Source organism: Elgaria multicarinata, chromosome 12 (assembly GCF_023053635.1).
Source record: "Elgaria multicarinata webbii isolate HBS135686 ecotype San Diego chromosome 12, rElgMul1.1.pri, whole genome shotgun sequence".
In the NCBI taxonomy this organism is placed as follows: domain Eukaryota; kingdom Metazoa; phylum Chordata; class Lepidosauria; order Squamata; family Anguidae; genus Elgaria; species Elgaria multicarinata.
In genome coordinates, this window is record NC_086182.1 from 20,136,842 (window position 1) to 20,148,867 (window position 12,026).

General features: G+C 43.1%; 1 protein-coding gene across 1 annotated transcript; it reads left to right on the top strand.

Annotated features, from left to right (window-relative positions):
• Positions 1 to 980: 980 nt before the first annotated feature.
• MYL7 (myosin light chain 7) lies at positions 981 to 11,062 on the top strand. The gene is made up of 7 exons (XM_063139234.1): positions 981 to 1,003; positions 3,389 to 3,499; positions 5,120 to 5,195; positions 7,834 to 7,938; positions 8,012 to 8,090; positions 8,961 to 9,009; positions 10,876 to 11,062. The coding sequence occupies exons 1-7, from the start codon at positions 1,001 to 1,003 to the stop codon at positions 10,975 to 10,977; spliced, it is 525 nt and encodes a 174-aa protein (XP_062995304.1). The 5' UTR covers positions 981 to 1,000; the 3' UTR covers positions 10,978 to 11,062.
• The last annotated feature ends 964 nt before the right edge of the window (positions 11,063 to 12,026 follow it).

The following is a 12,026-nucleotide window of genomic DNA, read 5'->3' on the forward strand; positions in this document are numbered from 1 at the left end:
ATAGCCTCCTCCTCTCCGTATTATCCTCACAACAACCCTGTGAGGTTGGTTAGACTGAGAGTCAGTGTCTGTCCCAAAGTCACCCAGTGAGCTTCCATTGGTTGAGTAGGGACTAGAATCTGGATCTCCCGAGTTCCAGTCCAATATTCTAGCCACTACAACACACTGGATCTCACCCTGCTGCTCTCCCTTCTTATAGTCCTTTATTTCAAACCAGACTTGGGCTGGACAGCCTTTCAAAGGCAGCCTTCCCCAATCTGATGCCCTCCAGATGTTTGGAATGAAAACTCATAACATTTCTGACCATTTGACCATTGGCCATACTGGTTGGGACAGATGGGAGTCTTAAGACCAAGAACATCTGGAAGGCCCCAAATTGGGAAAGGCTGAAATAGAGGATGCCTTCAAACAGAGGACTCTCCTCTTTAAATTAGGACACATGGCTACCCTATCGTCTGCAGAACTGATGGCAGGAACGACAAAAAAGAGGGGGGGGTCATGTATTTATGCTAAAAAGCAGATGTTTGTGTTGGAGAGCAACTAGTGCAATTCTAAAGTGCTATAAGTTGGATTTAAATGATGAGCTGTCAGACGTCGGTTGTTTTAAATGACTGCTGGAATATATCTTATTATTTCTATGTAAAATGGTAAGGATGGAGGTGAAAAAGATCGCAGACCTACAGTTCACACAGCCCCTGTTTAGATTCAGATCTAAGCAATGACCATTCTGACAACACTGCTGCACAGAGAAGCAAAATGGAAAGCCCTGTTTAGAATGGGACGGTCAGCTTGGAAACTCTAACTTCTCCATCAGCAAAGCCTGCAAAGTGCCAGCCTTATCAATTGTCATGGTATCCAAGCCAGCTACTGCCAAGTTTGGTTTTGTCCTGCTGCTGGGCTCCTGATTTAGCTCACCGAGTGATAAGCCGTTGGATATAGTCTGAGGAGCCTACGCTTGACATCATCCAGACCTTCTTTGCTCTTCAGGAGAACATCCAAGATGGTGAGTACCCTGAGTTTGTTGCCGCTTCTGAAAATTCCTAGCAGCGGTGGGCTTTTTGGGATAGCCCTGCCTGAAGGCTGAAAAATGAACTCTCTCCCAGCAGAGGGAGAAATAAAGCAGTGGGTGTGTGGGTGTGTTTTTATACACCCCTGTTCAATCTCCGTTTAGGAGGAAAAGAGTGAGCAATGGCTCCTCCTGAATACAGGCAAGAAAGAACTGGGGAAGCATGCTTGTCCAGCTAATGAACTGGGAAGATTAAATACCTAGGTGATGATTGGGAATGGTTGCTCTTCTCCAAAGTGCTGTAGCTTTGGAGTAGCAGGGTGAAACTGCACCAAGACAACAGTTAGGGTGAATGTCAGGTCGTCCTTGTTCTTCCCGATAAGAGTGTATTGCATGTGTTAGTGCGGCCTGCACATGTGCTTCAAATTTTGCTCCTATTTACTAGGTACCTAATCATTATTTTCTAGTGCATGTCCTGGTCTTGTCCTGTTTTGTCTATTGAGATATTTGGGTGGGTGGGTGCCTTTTTAAAATTAAGTTAGTGTGAACACATCTTTGCTCTGAAGTTTTGCAAGTTTCAGCTCCCTCTCTGAATTCTCTGCGTGGGCTGGATGGATCTGGACTCTGTACTTGCATCGAAATACTTGCGCTCAAACACAAAGATAAATCATTGCTCCTCTTCCGACCCTGCTCCCCCTGTCTAGGCTCCATCTATACAGATGGTAAATGTTGCTAAGGGCACAGAATTCTATGTATGTTTAGACAGAAAAAGAGTCCTACAACTCCCAGCACTCTCCAGTCAGCAATCCTAAACAAACAAACAAAGTTACTAGGGAGTAAGCCCCCTTGAATGCATTCAGATGTACTTCTGAGTAAATATGCATTGGATTGAGCTGTAAATGTGTTTGAATTGTAGCAATTCTATAATATGCCCAAACAGATCAATTGTGAGAAGAAACGTTCTATTAAACAAGTGTGTTTTAACTAAGTGACTGTTACAGTCACTTTGCAAAGATTGACGACTCAGTATAGAATGGGCAATGCCAGGGTAAATGAATAGAATCTAAAGCAGGTGAATCCCCCCAAAACTTTCTTTGCCACCAGTTCTGAACGCCCCTTATTCCCATTGTATTAGGCATCCGGCATCCAGGACTAGTCCTGCTGTTCAGCAGGATAAGCCAGCTAGCCCCAGGAAGCAGATTTTGCAGTACCATTAGAAGCCCCCATCCCCAAGCTAAAACCCCTGGTGAATATATTTACTAATCACATTTTTAAACATTCAAGAAAATGGGGTTTCAGATTAACAGCGCAGTCCTTTGCATGTTTGCTTAAATGTAAGTGCCACGACATAGGTTGTGAACAACAGTCCTGGCCACGGACATTCCCTGCTCAAGATAAACCCCTCCACTTGAGAAACCTGAGGCGAGGGACAAACATCGCCTTTCTCCAAACTATGTGGAGAAAGGGGTTAAACTGGAAGGATTTCAGTAATAAATCAAAGCGCTGTGAATTAAATGTGCTGATGGTGATTTAATGTCAGAGTGGGTGTTGAATGTATATAACTGCAGATGATAAATGCCAAAGAAACACGTGGGACTTGGGTGGTAGTTAAAACAAACTGAATCAAAAAAATATTTTAAGGTTCACAAACTTTGTTTCAAAATAAAACTTTTTAAAACCACTCATCCAATCCTTTCTCTCTTCACATACACACTTTCCTTTCTCTCACACAATCACTCTTGAGCTTTCTTTATTTTCAGTATAGTTTAAAATACATCAACTGACTATGTGCACACCACACTCAAAAGACACCCCTCTGTACACTGATCCTCAAACTCTCCAGAACAATAGTACTCTACACACAGAGAGCTAAAGCACTAAAAGCTAAAGACTCAATAAGTACCTAAAAGTCCCTCTCAATCCCCTCAGTCATTCCCTTATATATCACTCCTCTCCCTTCCTAAGACACTCTAACTTCACCCACTCAGGTCAACATTCTAAGCACGACAGACTTATCCATTTCAGACACACATTAGGGAACTGACTTTGGGGGTGTAACGCCACAGTAAGTCCCATTAATTTTGACACAGTGTACTCCCAAGTAAGAAGTTAAAGGATTGTAGCATTTGGCTGCAATCCCTAATGCACTTACTAGGAAGTAAGCCCCACTGAACACAGTAAGTCTTGCATCTGAGTAAACATATATGGGATTGCACTGCATATGTGTCGTATTACTTTAAAGAAACACGAACAGTTCATAAACTGTCCTTCTCATCCTTCACACAGTCAAAACTTTAGGACCCTTCTTCGCCCTGGTGGGATCCTCTTCATTCTGCTTGGCAGCTGGATCCCTGGTGCTATAATCGACTCCTTTTCTTTCAGGCCAGCAGGAAAGCCGGAACTAGAAGCAAAGCTGCTGCAAAGCGAGCTCAGAGAGGATCCTCCAATGTCTTCTCCATGTTTGAGCAGTCACAGATCCAGGAATTCAAGGAGGTGAGGGAATCTAAGCCCATGAACATTTATTTATTTATTTATCGTTGCATTTATATTCCAGCTTTCCCCCCGCCCCCTCTTGCAAGGAATGCAAGGTGGCTTACATGGTCCTCTCCGTTTTATCTTCTCAACAACAATGTGAGATAGGTTAGGCTTCAGTGAGCTTCATGGCGAAGCGGGGACTAGAACCTGGATCTCCCAAGTCCCAGTTCAGTACTCTAACCACTAGACCACACTGACTCTCTCCAGTTTTCCTGTTAAAGCCAATGGAATTCATTCAGCTTGTGGCGAACTTGCATCCCATGCATGTCTTTGAAAAAAGTGGATTCTCTGTGTCTTTCCCTCGGAACTCCTCAAGCTATCCTGGCTGCCCTCCCTATTAACCCATAAGCCCTACCTCCTCTCCCAAAAGTTAGGTAGAGCTGGCTGCAGGACTGGCCCCTACCATAAGGTAGGATGAAGCAGTAATGTCAGGTGGCAGATACTGGGGGCAGCAGCAAAGTATTGGAGAACAGAGCTGTGTGTACCACATGGCCACCCTTAAGCTAGCCTATTAACCTCATGTGCATTTATAGCCTAGCTTTCCCCCCCCTCTTGCAAGGAACCCAGTGTGAATGCTGCCCCATCAACTGTGTTGAAGTTAGCATTGGAACATGGAATTCCCCCTCTTGTCCTTCATCTCAGGCAGGCAAATTTCTTGGGCTGGCTCTAGCAGGCTGTGGTAGCTGAGTGGTGAAGGAAGGGCATGCAATGACTTCATCATGTAAGCATCATGTTTTTTAACAAAATCCCCTTTTGGAATTTGCCTGTAGGTATAGATGAACTAAATGGTATGGAGCAAGATGATTAGAAGAGGATGGAAGTCTAAACATGTAGGTAGAGCTATGTCCGAGGGTAGGCATGGTCAGCTACCTGCCAGCAGGGTCTCACTGGCAAGAGCCCCTTGGAGTTGCTTCTCATTTTCACCCCTGCAACCTGCTTGTTCCCCTGCCTCTTGCTCTGGCCCAGACAACAGTGGTGGTGAGAAGGAGGAGCAGTAGATGTCACTGCCTGCTTGTTCACTGGTTCTCTCCCTTTCAAGCCAGCAAGGGGTAGCAATGATGAGGAAGAGTAGTAGTAGTAGTAATAGCAGCTGGTAGGAAGAGAGACTCATTGAGGGAGGGGGGCCATTGAAGGTGTACTGCCCCAGGCCCCTCAAAAACCTGGAACTGGCAGAGCACGTGAGTCAGTTCTTCAACCCAATGAGTTTCCTTGTAACAAAAAAGAACACAATAATAGTTGCAAAGCATGGAAGAGGCCTTGGAGGATGAGGACATCATGCAAAGGACCCGCAAACTATCGTGAGTGAAGAATGAAAGCCTTATGTAGAGAAGTTCACAGTCACCAGAGAGATAACAGCAGGGCTGGAGAATGTGATTCCTGGGGGGTGAGTAGGAGGGGGGAAATACTTATTTTATTTATTTATTTATTTATTTATTTATTTATAACATTTTTATACTGCCCAATAGCCGAAGCTCTCTGGGCGGTTCACAATTGTAAAGACTGTTCATATTATTATAGTGGCACAAAGGAATTAAACTAAGGCAAGAACAGGACTGAGTTAATTTAACTTTTCCCAAGGCTTTCAGCTGCATTGACCAGAATCGTGATGGCATAATTGGCAAATCGGACTTGAGAGAGACATATGGTCAACTTGGTGAGTGACTTCAGTTGTTATGAAACTGCACCCTGCGCAAGCTCAAAGATTTATTCTTTATCAAACAACTATGAGGCACAAGTGGGAAAAGGCACTGCCTTGTAGCAGTGCCATGGAATGGGACAACTCAGATTTAAGGGACAGAGATTCCCAGCTTCTGATAGGGTTGGATTACATCTGGAGTTTATGGGAGTTGTAGTCCAACATATCTGGAGGGCACCAGGTTGGGGAATGCTGCTGTAGCTACTAGCGTCTTATAGTATGTGAAGTGACACATAAAAGGCCTTCAGATCTGTTAGTAAGACCTGGAAAACAGGAAGCTGCTATTTGCCCCTCTAATCCAATATTCTTTATCTACTGATAGTAGCTCTCCAGGTTCTCAGATAGAGCGAAATATTTCCCATCACGTGCTACCTGATTATTATTTTTTAAACTAACGTTGCCAAAGATTGAACCTGAGACTTTCTGCATGAAAAGCATATGCACTACTGCTAAGTCTTGTCCCTCCCTGGTCTCGGTTTCTTAGGAACACAGAAAACTGCCTTATACTGAGTCAGACCATTTGTCCGTCTAGGCCAGTATTGTTGACACTGACTGGCAGCGGCTCTCCAGGGTTTCATGAGAACATAACAAGAACCCTGCTGGATCAGACCATGAGTCCATCTAGTCCAGCATTCTGCTCACACAGTGGCCAACCAGCTGCCCACAGAAATCCACAAGCAGGACATGAATGCAACAGCACCCTTCCACCCATGTTCCCCAGCAACTGGAGAACAGAGGCATACTGGAGTTAGCATATAGCCATCTGGTCTAGTAGCCATTGATAACCTTCTCTTCCAGGAATTTGTCTAATCTCTTTTTAAAGTTATCCAAATTAGTGGCCATCACTACATCTTGTGGAAGTGAACCCCATAGTTTAACTATGTGGTGTGTGAAGAAGGACTTCCTTTTAATCTGTCCAGAATCTCCCACCAATCAGCTTCATGGGAGAACCCTGTCTTCAAGTTTTATGAGAAAGGCTGGTTAATGAGTTTCAGGCAGGATTCTTCCCTGCTCCTACCTGGAGAAGCTGGGGATTGAACCTGGGAGCTTCTGTATGCAAAGCAGCTATCATCTTTCCCTTCTTCGATGGAGATAGGGTTGCCACCTACTAGGAGAAAAATTCAAAAATCTACAGTGACATTCCGAATTGGAATGTAGCAGGAGAAAATAATCTGCTTATCTCCAAAACCACTGATGACTTAACGGGTGTGTTATTTATGGAGCTGGCCTGGGAGCACTTCACTTCCCTTCAACTCTGGATGGTGTCATTTTTGATAAACAACTCGTCACTTTCAGAAATGGGCAACACATCTTCCTTTGCAGTGGATAGGGCAGCTGATGTGCAATCCAAAGCCCAAGCATGCGAGGAAGTGGGAGCAGAAAAGGTATCCTTTACGTGGGCCTGGAGATCCAGGGAGAGTAGCCCATGTTGCATCCCCAATTCCATGAGCAGGAAAAATTAAGGCTAAATTGTAGGCCATGCTTAAGGATATTTATGGAAAGTTATTTGTCTGTATCTTTGTCACTCTTGTCCAGATTAGGGTTGGGAAACATGTATTTTAGTTGGACTGCAACTCCCATCAGTCTTAGGTAGCATAGCCAATGGTGAGGAATGATGGAAATTGCCATCCATCAACATTGGGAAGGCTACATGTTCCCCAACCCTGGCCCAGATTTGTCTGAGATTTGTGGGAGTCAAATCAGAAACCATATTAGAGCATTGCTTGTTCTGAGGTGTGATAGAGAGGGTCTTGTGCAGAATTTAGGTGATGGCAATTTTTACCCCATCATAGGTGACGACAGACAGTATAAAATGATGCAGCTGGTTGGGAATGAGATTTATTGACAGCTAGGCAGGATCTACGCTACTGCTTTATAATAGTTTATAATAGTTGACAACTGTTCTGGCCCAGGACACACTCCATGTTTTCAAACCGTTTTCAAAGTGTCACATCCTGCTTGGTGTAGATCTGGCCCTGGTTGGCTACTGTGTGAACAGAGTGTTGGACCAAATGCACCCTTGGTCTGATCCAGCATACTTTTTCTTATGCCCTGCACTGTCAGACAATGAAATCAAACTTTATGGAAGGCAGGTTTAAGAAAATCGCCAGAGATCAGCGCCTACACATCTGTAGCAACCAGTGGGTAGAGGACACCAAACATTATATGCAACACTGCAAACTGTATGAAACACCTAGGGGAAAATATTTAGAGAAGCTCTTAAGGGTTATTCCTACCCTCAGTGATATGGACAAGGTCAAATATTTACTGTCCAGTACAGACAGGTATGTAATGTGTAACACAGCCAAATTTGCTGTGAAGGCTGCTCAGCTTAGACAAACTCATGTGGCCTGCCTTGAGATGTAAGGTTTTAATTGTATGCGCATGTATGTTTTAATATTTTAACATGTAAGGTTTTAGTTGTATGTGCATGTATGTTTTAACATTTTATAACATTTTATCTGTTCTTTTTTATATGACACGCTTTTATACTCAGTGTAAAACTTTTGTCTATGTAATTGTCTAAAACCTGTATTTGGTTGCCTTCAATAAATTGATTGATTGATGTTCTTATGTCCTTGCTTTCTCTCCACAGGGAAAATGAATGTGAAGGATGAGGAGCTGGAAGAGATGCTGAAGGAAGGGAAAGGGCCGATTAACTTCACTGTCTTCTTAACACTGTTTGGGGAGAAATTGAATGGTGAGTTGGTGCTGCCAGAGCCAAGGACCTTGAGGGTCAGTGCTCTATGCTGAACAACCCTTCTTTTCTGTAGGCACTGACCCAGAGGAATCGATCCTTGCTGCTTTCAAGCTCTTTGACCCCAATGCAACGGGATACGTGAACAAAGATGAGTAAGTTCAGATTCTACTGTCAATGTCCTGGGTTATATACTGTACCTCCCCACAATCACTTGGACCTTTTCTATATGGTTCGGGTCCAGGTTATTTGAAAGCACATATTCTCCCTTATGAGCCTGCCCGTGCTTTGAGATCTTCTGGAGAAGCCCTTCTTTCAGTCCCACCTTCTTCACAGGCACACTTGGTGGGAACATGGGAGAGGGCTTTCTCGGTGGCTGCTCCGGTGCTCTGGAACTCTCTTCCCGGGGAAGCTAGGCTAGCTCCCTCCTTGATGGGCTTTTCGGAAGCAGGCTAATACTTTTTTGTTCAAGCAGGCCTTTGGAGAATAATCCAGCCCTCCATCTATGTTAATATCTTATAATTTTGTTGTGTATTTTTTAATTGTTTATGGTGTTGTTTCCCTCCCCCCCATGTATATTTTAAACTTTGTAAGGCCGCCTTGAGGCCCAGCATTGGGCAAAAGGTGTTATTATTATTATTATTATTTTCTACACAAGGCTGTTAATCACTGTTATCTACTTTTGGTTGTGTTGTAGAATTGAGATCTGAGCTCTACACAAAGAGCTTTCCTGCTACATAACCTCTAGGTGGAGCTGTGCTGTAGTGGAATAGCACAAATACACATTTAGTTCTCTCACTTTAAAAAATAATACCATATTTACCCCATACTAAAAAAAAAAAACCCCAACCCTGGGAAGTGCTCTTTAAAAATGGAAGCAAAACCGTAAACAACTAGGGGTAAACACACAATAAATGCCTCATGTAGAAAAGCTCTGGAGCTCAGTTTGTCTTACAGAGAAAAACAGAGGCCTGGGTGGTGTATTTGAACAACACTGACTTCATTTTGTAAAATTCGGTTTCCAGGTTTAAACAACTCCTGTTGACGCAGGCAGACAAGTTCTCTCCTGAGGAGGTGAGACAACTCTTTTTGTCGTACCACTGGCTGGAACGTACTTCTTCACAAAATGTATCATTAAACTATGGAATTCAGTACCTGAAAATGTAGTGTTGGCCACCAATTTGGATGGCTTTAAAAGGGATTTAGACAAATTTATAGAGGATAAGGCTATGAGTGACTACTAGTCATGATGTCTATATATTGTGGCAACCCTATACATTGTGGCAATTTCTAGTGGAGGGCAGGGCCAAGGCCAATGGGGCCGGACCAAAATATATATAAAAAATACCAGCATATTTGAGCTTAAGTTGAGAAGACGTTTGATTTATGACTTAATGCAGATTGAGTTCCCTCCAGCTGATGGAGGTGAAGGCACGTTATAGGCTCATCAAGATGTGAAAACTGCCCTGTTGGCTGCCCCAAGGTAGAGGATGTGGTACATTTTCTAACGGAATGTCCCCTGTTCGCTGAGTTGAGGGAGCAATAGCTTGAGCCCTTAATAGTTGGGCTCCGTGGCAATTCCTTCCTAAGTATAACTCTATTATTACTGGATTGCGCAGGCTATTACACGTCTCATATGACTGCCAAGCTTTACAGAAACAGAAGATATCTATTGCTCTAGAAGATTAAACTTGCTGACTTATGTTCGTATATATTTCTTAGATTTTATGAAATAATGTCCTATTTCTAACTTGTGTTTGCGATCTTTCTCTTTCTTAACAATGTTTACATTGCTGTAATTTTTTTTGCATAAGAGGGGAATTTTATTATGTTTTTGTATGTGTATGGCCTGATTGGTCAATAAGCAATAAATTGGATTGGATTTTAGCTTAAAGCTCTTATTGCCAGTATTTAAGCCTTAGAAGAGGCATTTCAATGTTTTATTTATTTATTTATTTATTTACTGTATTTTTATACCGCCCAATAGCCGAAGCTCTCTGGGCGGTTTACAAAAATTAAAACCATAAAAACCATTCAAAATCTAAAACAAGCAGTATAAAAGCATAATATAAAATATAATATGAAAACACAAGAAGGATAAAATCAAGCAGCAATGCAGAAATTAATACAGATTTAAAATACAAATTTTAAATTTTGTTCTGACTTTATACTGTTAGTTTTACCCTACCCAGTGCCTGTTTACCCTACCCTGTGCCTGTTTGCATTCTCTTCCCCTCCTTATTGTTTTATTATGATTTTATTAGAATGTAAGCCTATGCGGCAGGGTCTTGCTATTTACTGTTTTACTCTGTACAGCACCATGTACATTGATGGTGCTATATAAATAAATAAATAAATAAATAATAATAATAATAATAATAATAATTAAACAGCAAAGTTAAAATTAAATTGCTTAACTGTTAAAATAATGAGAAAATAAGAAGGTCTTCACCTGGCATCTCAAAGAGTACAGTGTAGGTGCCAGGTGAACCTCTTTAGAGAGCTCATTCCACAGCTGGGGTGCCACAGCAGAGAAGGCCCTTCTTCTGGTAGCCACCTGCCTCACTTCCTTTGTTTTAGAATGGGGAGAGGAAACTGTGCAAATGCCAGGAAATCACCTAACCATTGGTGCTTGAGGGAAAGGGGTGTGACCAACTGGGAAATTCTGAGAGACAGGTTGGGTCTTCAGGCAGAGTGGATGTGACCTGTGCTTCTACGCCCCTGTTTTAGAGCCCATGGAATCCCTTTAGGAAGCTTTCATTCATAAAATCTTTAAAGCTACGCATTAACTTGAAGAATGGAATTCTTTTAATCACATGACTCAAGGAGGGTGAGGCTTTGGTGGGAAACCCCTAGTGTCCTAGTACAAAGCTCTGATGTGTTGGTCTGTCAAGTGTGATACCACATTCTTACTTCTTCTTTGTGTTGCTTCTCCTCTAGGTAGAGCAAATGTTTGCTGTTGCTCCTATTGATGTAGCTGGAAACATTGACTACAAATCCCTGTGTTACATCATCACGCATGGAGATGAGAAGGAAGACTGAAGAATTGTGTGGGTGTGGTGACGATGGCTACTGCAAGCAACGCATTGCCCTGCTAATGTTCCTGCAATAAATGACCTAGTGAGAAACGAATAAGGCTTGGACAGTGGCAATGGGATAAGAGGATGAGCATGGGTGATGCCAGGCCACAGAACTAGAAGTGTCTCCACTGGAATGTGGTTCACACATATCGCTAACCCATGGTATGGGTTGTTGAATTCTTGGTTGTTTGCTAACAAATTATGGTTTGTTAACCACGAACAACTCAGAATAGAACCCATTGTTTGCTGTTGGGTTGTAAACTCTGGGTTGTTTAAACCATGGGGGGTTGTTATGGATTAACGTAGAACCGTAGGTTATTCATGGGTTGTTTCGCAAGGCCCAAGAGGCGCTGTGTAAGAGTGGTAAAAAAAACCCAGCTGCTCTATGTGCCAGTAGTACAGTAATACAGAACCACAAAGACATTTGGGATACAGGGAAGGAGCAGGCAAAGAAGGAGGGAAACAAGCATCCCAGGGAATATAAAAGCCCCACACACATAGCAGTAGGTCTGCTGTCAGATCAGCCATTTGTCTTGACTTTCCTCTTGTGAGTTAGATGGGATACCTGCCTTTAAACAATGAAAGCCAATTTGAGGGGTGGAGTCACTTCATCAAGGCCGGTTCTATCATTAGGCAGAGTATGGTGGCTGCCTCAGGCAGCAGATGCTGAGGGTGGTGAGGCGTTGGGAAGACCGAGGTGTGTACCTGCCATCAGCCCTGCACCCCCTAAGCTAACTTGCTACCCTCAGGTGGAGCAGAAGACATTGTCCCACCATCAGACAGTGTTGAAGTAGGATTCTTCTAAATATGGAATGGAGGGGGGCATGCTATGTTGTCCTTCATCTCTGGCAGCAAAATATTTTGGGCTGCCCTTGCACAGCACAGTACCTAGGGAAACCCTCCTGCTTAGGGAGATGTCCCAACCTGTAGCCCCATCAGCAAACCATATACAGTAGGTAGCTGTGGATTCTTGGTCGGTTCATGAGTGGGTTCCTGGTTCTAGAGATTGGA